General features: G+C 37.0%; 1 protein-coding gene across 8 annotated transcripts in view; it reads right to left on the minus strand.

The window, feature by feature from the left end:
* ARMC4 (armadillo repeat containing 4) overlaps positions 1-19886 on the minus strand; it is a 162350-nt gene that overhangs the window by 132172 nt on the left and 10292 nt on the right. For 4 of the 8 annotated variants that reach the window (XM_027559715.1, XM_027559712.1, XM_027559713.1 and 1 more), the window contains exons 3-8: positions 19710-19867; positions 17185-17386; positions 16443-16549; positions 16139-16275; positions 13274-13390; positions 1073-1269 (exon numbers count right to left, since the gene is read on the minus strand). In XM_027559715.1, coding sequence (XP_027415516.1) covers positions 1073-1269; positions 13274-13390; positions 16139-16275; positions 16443-16549; positions 17185-17386; positions 19710-19867 — 918 coding nt within the window. Of the gene's footprint in view, positions 1-1072; positions 1270-13273; positions 13391-16138; positions 16276-16442; positions 16550-17184; positions 17387-19709; positions 19868-19886 lie in introns of those variants that run through there. The other 4 variants (XM_027559717.1, XM_027559716.1, XM_027559718.1 and 1 more) reach the window with 4 other exon arrangements.

Consider the following 19886-nt stretch of genomic DNA (forward strand, 5'->3'; position numbering starts at 1 on the left):
TCCAGTGGGAGATGGGCTTGTCTGCAGCCAGCTAGCTCTTCTTTGGTATTCACTCAGTCCTTTGTTCTGTGAGCAGCCTGGCAGTGCCTTAGGTTAGAGCTTTTTGTGGGAAAGTTCTCTCTCTCACACGCTTTCTTTTTTTTCTCTCTCTGGCTATCCCACAGTTTGGGTTGCTATCTCACATTAGCTCCCTCAGATTGCCCTCAGGGCATTCAGGCCTGGTCCTTAACCTAAGCAATACAGCCTGTGCCTCCCTGTTCAGCCCCCACTTGCTGGTGGCAGATGCGAGCGTCTGGGCTACTTCTCTGCTGGGAGTTGTAGTTAGGCACGTAATCTGTGGGTTTTATTTATTTATTTTTTCCTCCCAGTTATGTTGCCCTCTGAGATTCCAAAACTCCCCTTAGACCTGCCACTGAGAGGGTTTCCTGATGTTTGGATACTTCTCCTTCTTCACGACTCCCTCCTAGCATGGGTATCCGTCCCTAACTCTTTTGTCTCTCTTTTTATCTTTTATATTTTATCCTACCTCCTTTTGAAGACAATGGACTGCCTTTCCAGGTGCCTGATGTCCTCCACCAGTATTCAGAAGTTGTTTTGTGGAGTTTTCTCAGTGTTCAAATGATCTTTCAATGAATTTGTGGGGGAGAAAGTGGTCAGGAGACCACTTTCCTATTCCTCCACCATCTTAGGACTGCCTCCTGATTTTATATTTAATCACATAATTTAACACTACTTAATCAGGTCCCTACCACAATGTTTACATTCCCCCGTGAGATTCCTCCATGTGTTTTATCATCATTTTCATTTGTTATTTGCCCTGACTCACCAACCACATGAAAGTGAATTGTGCTCTCCTTCCATGGTCCTCTGTACACAAACCCAGTTTGATGTCAAATCTTTCTTCTTGGAACATGAAGAGGGGAAAAGGGAACCAACCTGTAATTACTTTGGAGGGAGGTGTATGTATATACTATGTATTTTCCTCCAGTGAAATGAAGTTATGTGAAAAGTTAGATAAACATGTGGTAGGGAAGTATGTATCAGAAAACCCATTATGTTAATATCTACCTACTCTTTGGAACTGACACTGGTCCTCCAGTTTAAACTTGGCTCCAATCTCTTGGTCAGTTGACTCCTTCCCAGGTTAATTCGGTTCTTCTCCTGTGTACTCTTGCGGGAAGTAACACTAGCTTTGTGTGTAATGGCCACTTCCTCCTTAGGTGCCTCATTAGGCTGATCCTTTTGTGGTTGTTCACTGAATTTAATTTCCTTCAATTAATAAAAAAAATTTAAAAAGAGCGTATTTTTATAATGATACTGTTTCTGAATTATCTCATGCTATCTGAAAATTCACCACCCTGGTGATAAATTCAAGATGTCTCAAGATGCTCTAACTTGTGTTGCTTAGCAACACAAATTGAATCTGGGCAACTTCAAGACTAAGCCCTCTACTGGAGTTAGGCTGACAGTAATGGGATGATCCTAAACTCACAGCTCTTAAGCAGCCCACACAGATACTGCAGCAGGGCTGGATTGACTCACTCCTCACCACCACCTGAAAAAAATTATACTCAAACCCTATAAAGGCTGAGATGCATCTTAGTCAAATTGCTGAGACCAAGGATAAAGAGATCATCTTGCAGGTAGCTAGAAACTGAAGACACTTTATAGACAGAAGAAGAAACATAACAATTAAAATACACTTCTCATCAGAGACAATGCAATCCAGAAGACAAGGGAGGGATACAGTTAAGGTGATGAAAAGGGAAAAAATTCACATCCTCTCAACTCAAAATTCTATACAGAGGGAAAAAAATCTTTTGAAAATAAGGATAAAATAGACATTCACAGATGAAGAAAAGCTGAGAGAATTCATTATCAGAAAGACCTAGGATAAAAATTGTTCATGGAGCTCTTCAGTCAGAAGGAATCTCATACTACACAGAACATGGATCTACATAGAATAATGCTGAAATGATAAAAATAAATATAAAAGACTCATTGTGGTGAGGGGTTACCACACCACATATGTTACTAGTAACCACATGTTGTTACTAGTAACAACAACATGTTACTAGCATGTTGAAGTAAAATTCATGACTGCAATAGTACAAAGGCCTGGGAGTGGCCTTTGAAGCCACTTGTAAGGTTCTTAGACTAGTGGTAAAACTGTAAAATATTGTTCCAAGGCACACTCTATAAATTAGAGACATATATGCCCAAGTGAGATACTTTTAAAAAGTAGCACAACTGATGAACTAATAGCATAAATACAATGGAATCATTTCTAAAAGTTCAATTAATCCAAAAGGGGAAGAATAAAAGGAGACAAGGAATAAATGACACTAATAAAAGCAAATAGCAAAATAGTAAATGTAATTTAACTCTATCAGTAGGAACTTTAAATGAAAGTGATTTAAAGACTTCAATTAAAAGAACTCATCACATTGGACGTAAAAGGAAAACCTAACTATTTGTAGTCTAAAAGAAACCACTTTATATATAAAGGTATAAATACATTATAAGTAAAAGGCTGAAGAAAAATATTCTATGAAATCGAGAATCAAAGCAGAAATGCCTATATTAGACATTAGACAATCAGACAAAAAGGGACTTCAAAACAAATAATATTATCAGAGGTAAAGAGAGAGACACACAATGACAGAGCCAATTACCACCCAATTCTAATTATGTTCACAATAGAATTTCAAAAGACATAAAGCAGAAATAGAACAGGAAAAACAGATAAATCCACAATTAGGAAACTTCAAAACTCCCCTCTCAGAAATCAACAAAGTGAGCAAAACAAAACTTAATAAGAATATAAAAGACCTGAGGAAAACTATCAACCACCTGAATGTAACTGACATTTACGGAACACACCACACACAGCAGCAGAAAACACATTCTTCTCGAAAGCACAAGGAAAAGTCCACCAAACTGACCAAATTGTAAGCCATAAAACAAACATCCACAAATTTAAAAGAACTGGAATCATATAAAACACTTTCTCTTAATAAAATGGACATAAGCTAGAAACTCGTAAAAAGATATGTGGAAAATCTTCAGATATATTGATTTGCATGAACACATAGAGTCTCTGGGAGACAGTTCACATGGTGCTGTTAAAGAAACTCACAGCATAAAATTTCATATTAAAAAATATAGGTCTCAAACCAATTCCTAAGCTTCCAACTCAAGAAATTAAATAAGAGCAAATTAAGCTTAAAGAGATCAGAAGGAATAAAAGTATAAGAGCAGAAATAAAATAAAGTAGAAAGAAAACAATAAAGAAAATCAATGAAACAAATAATTGTTCTTTGAAAAGACCAGTAAAATTGATCACTTTTTTCCAGATGAGTTAAGAACAAAAAGAAGATATAAGTGACCAATATTAGGCATGAAAGATGGATCCTTTAGAGAGCAAATCCTCTAGACATCAGAAGATAATAGTGGAGTAGTATTTGATGTCAATACATTAGGTAAGTTAGACAAAATGTACAAATTCACTGAAAGCTATGAACCACAAATGCTTAGCAAGAGAAAGAAATATCAATAGTTCTGTATCTATTAAAGAAATAAAATTCTCAACATAAACCCTTTCAACAACGAAACCTTCAAGTAGAGATGGCTTCCTTGGTAAACTCTACCAAACATTAACAAAGAAATAAGACTCAATCTATATGAAGAATTCCAGAAAGAAGAAAAGTAGTGAATACTTCCAAATTCATTTGTGGCCACATTACCCAGATACAAAAACCAGACAAAGACATTAAAAGATAACTACTAAGCCACATCCTTCATGACTATAGATACAAAAATCCTCAGTAAAATATTATCAAATTACGTTTAACAACGCTAAACAGGGTAAGAGATCGTGACCAAGTTGGAATTATCCTGGGATTCAATATTAGTTCAACATTCAAAAATCAATGACCATATCAACAGAATAATTATGTGATCATCTCAAGAGATGCAGTAAAATCACCACCTCCAAGCAGGAATGGACTCATTTCCCATGGTGTAAGTTGAGGCCTCATGGGAAGCATGTCCTCCTGGCCAGGTGAGTGTAAGCAGAGACGCAGTGGGGAGACCAAACTTCTACTCACTGCCCAGTGGTGTTGAGGCACGCTACACCACCAGGTTCCCAATGGAGTCTAAGCGAGGAACTTGGATTTTTACATGCACTTTGCAGTACCCCAGACCTACACCATGAAGCCTACACTTAGAGAATCCTGCTAAAACAAGACTGCCATAAAATACAAAGTTTCATAATATAATCCAAAAATGTCCAAGACACAATGTCAAAAAAATCACTCACCATACCAAGAACAAGGAAATGTCACAACCTGAATGAGAAAGGACGTTGAATAATTGATGCTTATACCAAGATAAAATAGATGATGGAATAATCTCAAACAGATGTCGGAGTAAGATTTTAAAGTAGCCATCGTAAAAATGCTTCAACAATCAATAATAAGACTTGAGACAAATGAAAAATTCGAAAGTTTCAGCAAATAAATAGATGATATAAAGAAGAACCAAATAGAAATTTTGAAATTTAAATTTACAAACCAAAATAACTCCCTGGATAGTTTGGCAACAGGATGGAGAAGAGAGAACCTGTGAACTTGAGGACAAACAATAGAAATTACCCAGTTTGAACCACAAAGAGAAAATACATTGGAAAAATAAATAAATAAACAGAGCCTCAAGATCTGTGGGACAGTAGAAAAAAATCCAACATTCATGTTATCAGAGCACCAGAAGGAGAGGAGAAAGAAGGTCAGACTCTAAGAATGTCAGAAGTTTTCCCCAACTTGGAAAAAGACATAAATGTAAGATTCAAGAAGTTGAGCAAACCCTAAACAGAATAAACCCAAAGAAATTCCTATCAAGAGACATAATAATCTAACTCCATAAAACCAAAGTCAAGGAAAAGTAACAGCAATGAGAGAGAAAAAACATTTTACCTATAAGACAGAAGCAATTAAGAACAGATTTCTCATTAGAAAACATGGAGGCCAGAAAGACTGGAAACATTTTCCAAGTGCTGAAAATAAAGAACTGTCAACACAGAATACTATATACAGTGGAAGTATTCATTAGGAATAAAGGGGGATTTTCAAGATGTTCTCAAATAAAGGAAAACAAAGAGAATTTGTCACCAACAGACCTACCTCCAAAGAATAAGAAGTTCTGAAACAGAAAGGATATGATAAGGAAATTGGCAACACCAGAAAGGAAGGAAAGAATCAGAGAAAGAATAAAAGCATGGGTAAACACAAAAGACTTGCATCCTCCTCTTGAGTTTTCTAAATGATGTTTGATGGCTGAAGCACAAATTATAACATTGTCTAATACAGTTTATCAATGTGAAGGAAACAAAGACAAATATAAATGAGAGAGGGTATAGGGACTTAAAGGAAGACATGGTTTCTATACTTTACTCAGGTGGTAAAATATCAAACCAGTATATTATGACAAATTATGTATAACACAATATCTACAACAACCACCAAAAACTCTACACAAATAGATATACCTAAATACTATGGAAAAATCAAAATGGTATTTAAAAAAAATGTTCAAGTAAGCCAAAGAAGACCAGGAAAAAGAAAAAGATAAGCAAAACAGAAAACAGAAGGAAAAAACAGAAAATAAAACTAAGCTGGCAGACTTAAGCCCTGATATCAATAAGTAAAAGTAAATAATCTAGGGACTTCTCTAGTGATCTAGTTAAGAATCCACCTGTCAATGCAGGGACATGGGTTCAATTCCTGGTCCAGGAAGATCCCACACGCGGCAGAGCACCTAAGCCCATGTGCCACAACTACTGAGCCAGCATTCTAGGGTTCAACAACGGAAACCACCGGAATGCGAAGCCCTCACACAGCAACTAGGGAGTAGCCCTACTCACAGAAACTAGAGAAAGCTTGGGCTCAGCAACAAAAACCCATCACAGCCAAAAATGAAAGAACGAATGAAAACAAATAGGCTTTTTAAAGTAAATGATCTAAACACACCATGGATATGATACATCGATATATAGTTTCAGAAATTGGATTTTTAAAATGACTCAACTATATGTTATTCACAAGAAACTCACTTCAAATATAATGATATAGTTAGCTTGAAAGTAAAAGAAGGGGAAAAGATATACCATGCAAACATTAGTTAAAAGAAAGCCAGGGGTACCTATATGAATAGTAGATTAGCCTTCAGAAAAAAAAGAAAATCATCAAAGACAGAAAGGGACATGACATAATGATAAAATAGTCAATCAAGAAAACGTAATCCTAAATGTGTATACAGAACTGCATATACAAAAACAGAACTAAGAGGAGAAACAGACAAATCTACAATTATAGTTGGAGGATTTCAAATCCCTCTCAAAACTGATAGAAAATCAGCAAGGATATGAAGAATTCAACCACACCAAAAACCAAATTTATAAAGTTGTTCAGAGTTTGTTCTCCAAATACAGTGGAATCAAACTAATAATGAACCATGTAATGGGAAAATCTAACACTAAGTAACAAACTGCTAAATAATCATGGGTCAAAGAGGAAGCCTCAAGGAAAAAAAAATTATGAGGTACAGTTGACTTAAGGGAATTGTTTTAAATACAAAAACTGAATGAAAACGATGAGAATAAAACACCGAAATGTGTGACAGGTGGGAAGTTCTGCAAGGAAAATTTACAGCACTAAATACTCACCTAGAAAGGAAGAAAGCTCTCAAATCAAGACTCTAAGCTGTTACCCTAAGAAACTAGAAAAAAAAGAGCAATGTAAACTCAAAACAGGCAGAAGGATATAAAAGCAGACACATCTCTGAAGTGTCAAAGCTTTGCTGAGAGCAGGAAAGTGGAGTGTTCCCAACATCTTACCACTGCCATGCCTGAGAGAGGTGCTCACTGTGTCTGAGAGACAAAATGTCAGAATGTGTGTCCAAAAGACAAACAGCTTCTCTACAGATGAATGTAGACGGAAGAGAATTCCTTATCCTAATATTAGTCATACCCAAAATCACCAAAATTCCTTTCAATGCAAGTATGACTAGATTAAATGTATGGTTTTAAAAAAAAGCTAGAGAAGAGTAAATGAAACCAAAAGTGACTTCTTTGAGAGAACTGAGTAAAATGATGGACTTCTAGCCAGATGGATCAAGAAAAAAATAAAACACAATGATTAATATCAGGCACGAGACAGGTAACAATAGTTACAGCTTCTACAGTTGTTAAAAGGTTAACAAAAGAATACTATAAACAAGTTTATACCAATCAGTTCAACAACTTTAGATAAAAGGGATACACATTCCTTTAAAAACCACCTAGCAAGCACCCTCAAGAAGAAACATAACCTGAAAGGCCCGATAACTAGTAAGTACATCATATTTGTAGTTAGAAACCTCTCCACAGTGAACACTCCAGGCCCAGATGGCATCACTGGTGAATTCTACACAACAGTTAACACAGGACACCAATTCTAAGCATTCTTCCAGAAAACTGAATGGGAGTTAGAATCTTCCAACTCATTCTATAAGGCCAGTATTAATCTGATACTCAAACCAGACAAAGATATTGAAGAAAAGAAATCTACACATTGATAATCCACACATTGATAATCCTAAACAGATGCAAAACTTCTTGATAAAATGTTAGCCAATTAAAAATTTAAAATAAATAAATAAAAAGGGTAATACACCCTGCACAAAGGTAGTCCCAGAAATGTAAGGCTGGTTTCTCTTTCAAAAATCAATATAATTAACCAAGTTAAACTAAAAAATAAAATAAAATGATTAACGCAATAGGTACAGAAATATCATTTGATAAAATCCAACATCCAATCCTAATAAAGTTCTCAACAACTTTGATAGAGGGGAACTTCCTCAACCTTATAAATTTCATCTATGAAAAGCTGACAGGTGACAATAATTAAAAACTGAAAGTTTTCCCTTTACCACAAGGAACAAGAAACCACGTCTACTCAGTTCTGTACTGGAGGTTCCAGCTAGTGCATTAAGGAAAGAAAAAGAAATAAAATGATGGAAATTGGAAAGGAAGCGGTAAAATGATCTTTATTCAGAGACAATATGATCATCTATGTAGAAAACCCCTCAGAATCTACAAACCAGACAAAACTATTAAGTGACTTTAGCAAGGTTTCAGGATATGAAATCAGTATACAAAAGTGTATTTTATATACTAGCAACAAATAACCAGAAATTGAAACCTTAAAACTATTGTTTAACAATAGCCCCGAAATAGGAAATATTTACAGATGGTTCACAAGAGGTGTGCAAGACGTGTGTTGTAAGTTACAAAACAGTGCAGAGAGAAACTGAGTAAGATGGAGAGCCACGCTGAGTAACATTAAACAGGGAGAAACACTGAGTTCCACGACCTGGAAACTCCAATATTGTTAAGATGTCAGTTCTTAAATTGATTTATAGATTCAATACAGTATCATTCATAAATCCTTAGGGGTTTTTATGAAAAAACTGACAAGCTGACTATAAAATTCGAATGGACATGCAGAAGATACATAATAGCTGGCAACTCTGAAGAACAGCAGCAACATTGACAATACCTGAACCGAGACTGACTGACGACAGTAACCAAGACAGCATGGCTCTGATATAAAAATAAACAGATCAGTGGAATAGAAATACACCCATACAAATGGACAACTGGGCAAAGAAAGGACAATTCTTTTTCAACAAATGATGCTGGAACCATTAGGTGTCTGCATGCAGAAGAAAAAAATGAACTCTGATCCATACCTCACAGCATGTACAAAAAATATATTAAACCGGATCATACGCCTAGATATAAAACCTAACATTTAAAAACTTTTAGAAAAAAAAAAACACAGGAGAAAATCTTTGTGACACTGGGATTTGGTAAAGCTTTATTACCTACAACACTCTAAAAAATTAGTAAGTTGGACTTCATCAAAATTGAGGACATTTGTTCTTTGAAAGACTTTTTGGAGAATAAAATGACAAGCCACCACCTGGGAGGAAATATTTGACGAATCCTATCTCTGAAAGAAAATATAAGCTTATATGTATGTGTGTATGTAGGTAGGTAGGTAGGTATATATCTCACAACTAAATAATAAGAAATTAAAAAAAATAAGAAATGGGCAAAAGATCTGAATATATACTTTACCACTTAAGATATATGAATCACATTTAATAAGCATATAAGAAGATGCATTCAAGAAGTGCAAATTAAAATTCAATGAGATAGTGCTAAGTCGCTTCAGTCATGTCCGACTCTGTGTGACCCCATAGACGGCAGCCCACCAGGCTCCCCCGTCCCTGGGATTCTCCAGGCAAGAACACTGGAGTGGGTTGCCATTTCCTTCTCCAATGCATAAAAGTGAAAAGTGAAAGCAAAGTCTCTCAGTCGTGTCCTACTCTTAGCGACCCCATGGACTGCAGCCCACCAGGCTCCTCCGTCCATGGAATTTTCCAGGCAAGAGTACTGGAGTGGGGTGCCATTGCCTTCTCTGCAGTGAGATGGTGGTACACACCTATTAGAGAAAGTCTAAAATAAAGGAATGACAGTACCACTCATTGACAAATATGTGGCACAGCTGTCAGTCTGGTGCACAGAGTGGATGGAAAATGTTACAATCACTGGCAAGCAGTTTACCAATTGTTTAAAAAGTTAAACATATAACCGCCACATAACCTTGCCATTTTGGTCCTACGTTTTACCCAAGAGAAATGAAAGAATATGGTCTGAAAAAATATAAACACCCAAAACAAAACATTAAAAATTTGAAAGCTTAAATTTTAAAGATTTACACAATGTTTGGAAGACAAAGTAAAGGTGCATTTCCAGAAAGTGGTGTGGGGTATATGAGAGAAAAGAAAATCAGAAGATCAACCTCAGAGGCCCCAAAATCCAACTAGAATCTCATAAAGAGAACAAGGAGAACAGAGAGGGAAAAAATGATTAAAGATGTAATACAAAAAATATTTTCCAGTTCTAAAAGACATATGTCATCATTAATGAAAAACAGACACAAGCACCAACCATATCATCATGAAAATTACAGAACATCAGGGATAAGAGAAAATCCTACAGACTCATTATATGAGCAAAGCCAAAACAAACAGGTCACATAGGAAAATGCCTTTAAAATTCTAAGAAAAAAATTATTTTGAAACTGTCATTATAGAAACAACAACTAAGAGAGAAGAATAAAGATATTTTCAAACATGCTAACCCTCAATTTTTCTCCTCCTATGTGCCTCTTTTACTCAGGAAGCACTACCAAAATGATGGGGTACACCAAGAAAAAGAAAACGCATGAGACGATAAAGGCCATATATGGAAAGCCCACAACTAACATCACGTTCAACAGCAAAAGCCTGAAAGCATTTCCCCTAAGATCAGGAGTAAGACAAGGAATCTACTTTGGCCACTTCTATTCAGCATAGTTCTGAGAGTTCTAGCCATGGAATTTGGTAAGAAAAAGAAATTTAAAACATCCAAATTGGAAAAGAAAATGTAAACTATCTCTGTTCACAGATGACATGATCTTAGACGTAGAAAAACCTAAAGATTCAAAAGAAACTGAATTAAATAAATTTGGCAAATTAGCTGGATTCAATTTTGAATTTCACATTCAAACATTACTTCTGATTTTAACACTCAAATATCAGTTGTATTTCTATATGCTAAGCAGCGGACAATCAAAAAGGAAATGAAGAAAACAACTCTATTTGCAATAGCATCAAAGAGAATAAAATACTTCGGGATAAATTTAACTAAAAAGACAAAAGACTTACATGAAAACTACAAAATACTGCTGAAAGAAGTTAAAGTAGACATAAACAAGTAGGAAAACATTCCACATTTGTAGGTTAAAAGATAATATTATTAAGATGACAATACTATACAAAGCAATCTACAGAGTCAATACAATCCCTATGAAAATCTCAATGATGTTTTTCTCAGAAATAGTAAAACCAAGACTAAAATTCACACAGAAAGTCAAGGGACCCCAAATAACCAAAAAACGGTCTTGAAAAAACAAGGACAAAGTTTGAGGATTCATACTGCCTGATTTCAAAACTAACAGAAAGCTATGATAGTCAAGAGTATGGGACTGGTATACAGATACACATACAGACTGATGGGATTGGATTGAGAGCCCAAAAATAAACCTTGAAATTTTTAGTTAATTGATTTTTAATGAGGATGACAAGACCATTCAGTGGGGGAAGAATAATCTCTGAAACAAATGGTGCTGGGAAAACCGAACATCCATGTGCAAAGGAGTGAAGGTGGACCCTAACGCTATACACAAAACCTAACTCCAGACGAATCAAAGACCTAAACTTGAGAGAACTAAAACAAAAAATTGTAGAAAGGTAGAAAAGTTAAGGGCAAATCTTTATTATGACAGATTTAGCAATGGTTCCTTAAATATGATACCAAAAGTACAAGTAACAAAAGAAAAAATATAAATTAGACTTTATCAAAATTTAAAATATTTATATACCAAAGGGCACTATCAAGATGAATATAAAGATAACCCACAGAAAAGGGGAAAACATTTGCAAACCTTCTAATAAAGAATTAATATCCACAATATATAAAGAACTCTAGCTCAAAAATGAGACAATTTTATAAAATGGACAAAGGATTTGAACAGACATTTCTTCAAACAAGATATACAAATCACTAATAAGCACATGAAAATATGCTCAACATCACTAATTATTAGGGAAATGCAAATCAAAACCACAGTGGGATACACCATGTTCACACTTACTAGGAAATCTATAGTAAACACAAATACACAAAAATATCAGATGTTGGTGAGGACGTAAAGAAGCTGGAATCTTCATACACTGCTATTGGGAATGTAAAATGATTCAGCGGATGTGAAAACAGCTTGGTGGTTCCTCTAAAAGTTAAATATAATTACCATATAAGCCAGAAAATCAACCCTGATGTGTACACCCAAAAGAACCGAAAACAGGGACTCAAAGAGATACTTGTACACCAATATTCATAGTATTTTTCACAATAACCAAAGGTAGAAAACCCAGTGTTCATCAAAAGATGAACAGAGAAACAAAATTTGGTACATACATAAATGGAATGTCATCCAGCCATAAAAAGGAATGATGTTCAGATACAGGCACGTCACAGATGAACCTTGAAAACATTATGGTATGTGAAATATACTAAACACAAAAGGACAAATATTGTGTGATTCCACTTATATGAAATATGTAGAATATGTAAATGCATAGACACAGAAAGTAGATTAGAGTTTACCAAGAGTTGGGGGAGAAGGAAGGAAGAGTTACTGCTTAATGGAGTTATTGCTTAGTTCCAGATGATGAAGATGATCTGGAAATAGTAGTAACGGTTGCACAGCTTTGTGAATGTACTTCATGCCACTGGATTGTACACTTAAAATGGTTAACACAGCACATTTTATATTTTATGTATATATGTGTTTTATGACAATAACAACAGCAACAATGGAAAACCAGGGTCCAGGAAACCGGTGATCAAAGACCAGGAAATAAAAAGAATTCATGAAATGATGACAAGGGGCCATGCTAGGCTGAATGACAACAGTCTGGCAAGAAAACAGCAGAAGCAGCAGCATCAGAAACACAATGAGCCTGACCAATGAGCTCTTGAGGGGGCGTCTATAGAGTTGCCATCAGCCTGAGAATCAGCCCAGAACATAAGTGGATCATGTTAGTATTCTTAGAATTTTGTTTTCTACCTACATCAGCTTCAACCAAAATTTTATTTCACAAAATATCACATTGACTCATTTCTTTGTTCAGCACTATTTTACAAACCATGGAAGACATAAACAGTGTTCTTATACACATGTAGTTGACACACTTATCAAGGCAATCCAACTAGGTAGTAATCATACGATTCCCGGAAAGGATGAAAATAATCAAAACATGTAGGCTTCGTTACCAGGACTGAGTCCTTTGTTCTCAGTGTAATTAATTCAAAATGGAAAATGAAAAAGTCCTATTTAGAAAGCACTTTGAAATATCATTCCTGTCACCTAAAGAAAACCAGAAATATTCTTAAATTGCTACATTTACAACATGTATTACTTTATACTATATTGTGGAAAACACTCCAATAATTGAAAGTACTGTCCAAAACAATGCAGCATTAGTCCCCAATTTTTTATACTACAGAAAGTTGCAGCCAAAAACTATAACGATATAAAAGTTCAAAAGAGACTGTAAAACTTACCTGTTTAGACATATTTTCTGAAAATATTGCCGATTTTTCTTTTAAAAGTGTGACAAGGTCTTTATAAATTTCTCCTTTTCTTTCATAATTAATTTGCCCTTCATCATCTGTTTTGCCCTTTGGAAGAAAAAGTTTGGTGCTGTAATTAATGGACTAGCAACATAAGAATCTGATCAATAAATCACAACCCAACCACAAGTAATGTTTTCTTCTCTAAAGGATCCATGTGCTTGTCTTTACACATGAAACATGCAGGCAAACCCTTCCCTCTTAATGTAATGTAAATTCATTTATGTATTCACTCATTCAGCAAGCCTTTACCAAGGGCCTCCTAGACACACAGGGCTTCTAGACACACATGGCTCGCTGCTTCAGCAGAGACCTGAAAGCCCCTTCCCTCTACTCTTCTGTCCTGTGAAAATGCATTACGACTTCATGAGACTTTGACGAAGTCATAAAGGCCTCTGAGGTGAGAATGTTACCACACAAAAGCCTATGTTTCTGTTGGTCACACCCTGCTCTTATTCTGTGTGGAGTATGATTACCATAGGCTCATTTTTCAGGGGTCTGACCTCCGTGTACCATCTGTCCCTCTTCCCTTGGCCTCTGTCTGTCTTTCTTGTCTCTTTCCTTTCCTGTTCCTATACCATACACACACACACACATACACACACATACACAATACACTGTAGTGTGTTACATATATAACTGTGTCTCTCTCTGTGTGTGTATATATATACATATAAAACTGTGTGTGTGTGTATATGTAACTTCCCAGGTGGCTCAGACAGCAATGCAGGAGACCTGAGTTAGATTCCTTGGGTCAGGAAGATCCCCTGGAGGAGGTAAAGGTAACCACTCCAGTACTCTTGCCTGGAGATTATGTGGACAGAGGAGCCTGGTGGGCTCAGTCCACGGGGTCACAGAGTTGCACACCACCATATATATATATACACACACATACACATATATATATGTAAAGTGAAAGTGTTAGTTGCTCAGTCATGTCTGACTCTTTGTCGTGTCCTCTGGAGGAGGATTGCCATTCCCTCCTCCAGGGGATCTTCCCAACACAGAGATCGAACCAACATCTGCTGCATTGCAGGGGGATTTTTTTTTACTGACTGAGCCATCAGGGGAGCCCCCTGTGTGTACATATATATGTATATATATACACACATATATAACATAGTTATACATATCGACTGTAGTGTCTAATACATTTCCTTGTGATTACTGAACAGCTTCAGTTCCTTGTCTTCCATTTATTAAGCTGAGGAACACCCGGATATTTCCATATCGAACCAAGTTGTATATGCATCAACAGCCTTTTATAGAAGCAAAGGCTCCTCACCCCACTCTGGAAGGCCAAAGAAAAGCATTCCTCTTTTTTTCTCAATCTCTTATTTTCCAATTGGATATTCTGCTTTTCTATTAATAAAAACAAACTGAAAGCAAAATCATATTTAGGTTGTCTGCTTCCTCTGTGCCGAAACAAGCCCAGGGTTGCACTGACAAGATGAGCACTGAAAGGCAGGTTAGAAGACATGCCTCCTGCCACTAAGAACACGGCCCCGCATCTCGATACCCACCCAGGCCGAGGCATGAGCACTCTCCAAACAGTCCTCTGGAAAGGCTGGGTCCCCATTAAGGAGTTGGATCCTCCCTGCAGAATTTTGCTGTGAGTCCCAAGTTTACATGAAGACAGTGAGGTCAGGACTTTGCAGAGAAGAAAGCTGAGTTGCTCCTTCCAGCCAAGTTCAGTACATATGTGTGGGCCTCAACATCCAGGGTTTAATCCAGAAGATTCAGAAGGCCATGTGCCACCTCCCTCAGGTGGAGGGCCACCCACCCACACTTTGCCGACACTCGGGCCGAAGTCTGTAGAGCTGTTTCTTCATTGCCAGGCCGGCTGAATTTCCATCAGCAAGAGGGGAGAGGTTGCCGGGGAGGCTGGAAGAGGTAGGAGGGACTTGCTCCCTCCCACGTCCTCTCAGAGTCACCCAGCAACGGCCCCTCACCCCACAGTGGCAGTTGCTTCCAGTAGCAACAGTTGGTTCTAGTTTCTGGGGTCTTTTCCCAGAGGCCCAGAACCAGGCTCATCAGGATCCCTCAGAAACACCAGCAACAGCTGCTGGGGCCCCTCCTCAGAGACCCAGCTCTGTCAAATCCTACTCAGCCCCTGAGATGCCAGTAAGAGTGGCAGCACCACTCTTCAGGGGCCCCAGCTGGTTTCAGGGAGATACCTGGGCTCCGAGGGAACCAGCACTGCCTGGAGGTGCCTGTTCTGCAGACGTGTGAGCCCCAGCTCTGTGGGGACCCTCTGAGCATCTAAGGGACCACCACCAAATGCAAGCAGGGCCCGCTCTTCAGAGGCGTAAGTCCCAGTTCCGTGCAGGCGCTGTCCTGAGATGCTGAGGTCCCAGCACAGCCTGGAAGCCCCTCCCTGGGTAGCAGGGTCCCCTCTGAGGGAGCCCATCCTCTGTGGACCCCTTCCTCTCTTTTGTTAGTCCCGTCAGCGCTAAGGACAGAAGCCGGTTATGGCTTTCGTTACCTTGGAGCTCCTTTTTTGACTTATTTTTTTCCCTCTAATACTTGTATCATTAATCAGCAAACTGATCATGTTAAAGAGGTTTTAGTTTTAGACAGCAGAATGGGTCACTATGAAGGCCACTTCCTAGAACGCTGACTTGAGGACCTGTAGGGGACACTGAGGCAGCAAACACAGCAAAGGGATCTGCTTGAATCCCACAGGACAACCCTTCAATTGCCTGGTTTTGGGGTTCAATCCTGGAGACGTGCCTGCACTCACAAATCAACCTCAGGAGTAAAGTAAATACTAGTTTTTTAAAATAAATTACTTACACCATTTAAAAACACTCCTTCTTTGCTGCAAGTAACGCACAAAGTTTCAGCATCGTGAGGTTTCACCAGCACATAACAAATTTCACCTTTAATCTGTCTCCAAGGTGGGGCTCGACATCCATTTGAAAATTCATAATCTGAAAGCAATTATCACACAAGTAAAAGGAGCTCCTTAACCTCAACTTGTAACATAGCTTGGCTTCAAAAAACAGGATTGATATTTCAAGTTTTTGTTTCTTAAATATTTAGCTACTGAAGCATTTTGAAAATGTAATTATGAAGATAAATAGAATGTAACATGAACCTGAGGTGTACTCGATAGATTCCAAGACTGTCTGTTTTCCCTTTCCTGAGAACTGTTTAAGCAGCTCTATGTCATTCTTCACAGTCCCTGGATTTAATCGTATTTCTCTGAAATAAATGTTTAAGAAATTCATTTGAAATACTTTAAAAGAGAATCCACAGAAAATAACATGAAAACATTCTATTATATTGGGGAATATTGTTTTCATAATTAAAATATCAGTTAAATTATACATCAACAAAATTGTAGTGAATTTTAACCATGTTACAATCTCATAGCACTGCTAGACATTAAAGAATTAGTGATTTGCATTTAATGCTGAGAATGTTGAATGTTAACACTTAAATACACTCATTTAAATAGTCACTTCATTTCTTAATGAAAGTATCAAAGTACTAGAAAAGACTAGAAAGATGAACAAGTTTTAAATCTGACAAACTCTACATGATAAGTGAATTATAATTTAAAAATTTATCTAATGATTTAAGAGACTTTGGGGATAAAAAAACACATAATGGCTTCAGAACTAGATTAAATTCTACTAGAATGTTTTAGCTGAAAATTTTACTATTTGGAACTAGAAATAGTCATGAAGAACTAAAATTTTATTCCAAATAATGTAATGTTAAATCAATAGCAAACACTTCTAAACATTATTTTTCTTATGTTTCCTCTAAAGCTCTAAAACTACTTTTCAGAACCAATTTTCAGAGGTTTCTTAAAAAAAAAAAAAAAGACTCACAAGGAAATATGTTTCAGAGAATGATTGAGTAAGTGCAGATCCAGCTGCTTGAGTTGCAAGGCAATCTTCATCTTAATCTCACTTTCAGAATCATCATCTTTGGTAATTTTGTCAAGAATATTAGATACAAATGAGTTTCCAATTTTTTCACTTATTATATTATAATCCAAGCCCAAGATTTTTGCTACTGGATTTCTGTTTGCTGACCAAAAAAGTAAATTTTGAAAATTATCCTCTTGTTGTCTATTACTAGAGCCATATAGAATACCAAGTCCTTTGGAGCCCACTCAAACACGTTCATTTCATTAAACTGTCTCTGACTGACTCAATTTGAATTAATCTCTATTTCTCAGATTCTGTTGTACTTAGAAACTTTCTTACTCCTCTTGAGATGTTCACCTTGTGCTATAATATCATGTATATATGTCATCACCCTAATAGGCCAGAAGTCAAGAGGTCTGTTTCTTTTTAAGTTGACTATGGGACCTTATTCAGAATAGGCATTCAATTAATACATCCAGAATCGATTTGAAGATAGAGAAATATTGGTCTCCTTAGAAAAATGATCACTAGAACTGTATGTCTGTGTGTGTGTGTGTATCAGTGAACAGTATTCACAAATGTTTTCTCTCCAAAAGAGCATGTTTTTCTCAGTCTACAGATCTACTGCCAACCTTTTCCACCTGTTTGAACTGCTTATATTTCCAATGTCCTTAGATGTTAACTGGGAAAACAAATATAACAAGTATTTACATAAATGCTAAAATTATAGTGAAAACTTAAAATCCCAACTCATAACCAAGGCTGAAAGTTGAATCTAGAGATGTTGAAAACAGAATAAAAGCCAAAATGGAGCTTCCCTGGTGGCTCAGATAGTAAATAGTCTGTCCACCTGCAATGCAGGAGACCCAGGTTCAATTCTTGGGTTGGGAAGATCACCTGGAGAAGGGAAAGGAAACCCACTCCAGTATTCTTGCCTGGAGAATCCCATGGACAGAGGAGCCTGGCGGGCTACAATACATGGGGTTCACAAAAAGTTGGACATGGCTAAGCCACTAACACTTTCAAAAAACTGTATGGTTGAAAATGAGGGATAAATGGGCAAAACCATGTTTAGGAAGGAGAAATTCAAGTCAGATGAAAATACATATGCATTTGGATTGAGGGGGAATGCCCATGGGACTAATTCAGAAGGCATGACCTGATGGACATGAAGAGAAGATGGCAATGGTTTTTAACTTTCCCACAGGAAATGGACTGTTAGCAGGAGAGGCTGGGGGCTGTTAGAAAAACCTGCATGGGGTAGGGTGCAGGCATCACGAGAAGGAGACCCAGGGACCAAGCACTTAGCGAGCATCTCCATTCACCACCTTAACAACTGTCATCTCTAAAGATTATGAAGAGAAATATTAGGTGAATTCTGGGGAAAGACACAAGCTGACTTCCAAACTGCCAGTTCAGTTCAGTCAATTTGGACCTAAAACTAAGAGCTTTACCTAGAACTCTTACAGAAAGGCAAAATGCAGCAAAGGTTGCATATTTAGCCAGATTGGGTATATAACACTTTGTGGATTTAAATTTACAGATTAAGTTGAATTTAATGTATGGGGTGTGCCCTCAATTAACTCTTCTGAAATTCAGTATTATTCTCAAGATATCATCCCTCTTCAGAAAAGTAACTTTGATGTATAGGAAGAGTAGACAAGACATAAAAAGAGGCTGCTGTCCTAAGGTTCACATCTTTCCAAAAATCAAAAGAATATAAAATGACCAATTTTCCATCTCACAGACATAGACAGTGGCAATGAATGATGAGACAGAACTCATGTACATTATGCCTGGGAACCACACGTCACATGATCACAAAGAAGCAAAGCATACACATGACATAATTACCTGCTAATAGGTATTTCTACTCATAAGAAATATTTAAAGCCAAGTTATAGCAGGTAATAATATTCTGTTTTGCATGTCAGATGATTAGGCAATAAGAACATTTTATAACTATAGTGAAGAGGAAAAATATTTCCCACTGAATGAAAGTAACAATGCACAGAAAGCTATGTATTCGGCTGAGACAAATGGGAAGTGAGCTTATTATGGGTTGTCTGCTAAAGGAAGAGGCTACATTCATTTTAAAGGAAACTGATCACCATCTGGTACAGCAGAATGCAAGAGGATGGCTCCTAACACTGGCCCTGGACATCTGTCTCTTTCCCTGACATGAACCTTAAAGGCCGCGGGTCTTTCCAGAAGCTAAGAAGGCTCGCTTTAAACCACACACAGAGATTAGAAATCTAGAAGTTGACTAATGGTAAAGCATTAGGGTTTTCATTTAAAGTAGAAAGCTGATATGAGCATAACATTTCAGCCAAGAAAAATTAAGGACATTTTTATGAAGCTGAACTTAGTACTTTTTACCTTTTAGAGAACTTTTTCAAGAGACTATAACAAATGATTCCCTCCCCAGCCCCCAAGATTATGTTTCTGAAAGTTCAAATCACAGACTGGAGTATAAATATCACCTTCAATACATGCTTGTGCTTCCTTCAGCTTCATATTTTTAGCAATATATAATATACGTGACAGCTGCCCAAAGCTCCTGATTTTAATTTGTGGTACAGAGAGATACAGCAAAGGCTCTCCATTTTTATCAACTTCTTCTGATTTGACTATTGTTCCACTAAAAAATGAAAAAAAAA

The sequence above is a fragment of the Bos indicus x Bos taurus genome, chromosome 13, assembly GCF_003369695.1.
Source record: "Bos indicus x Bos taurus breed Angus x Brahman F1 hybrid chromosome 13, Bos_hybrid_MaternalHap_v2.0, whole genome shotgun sequence".
Classification (NCBI taxonomy): Eukaryota; Metazoa; Chordata; class Mammalia; order Artiodactyla; family Bovidae; genus Bos; species Bos indicus x Bos taurus.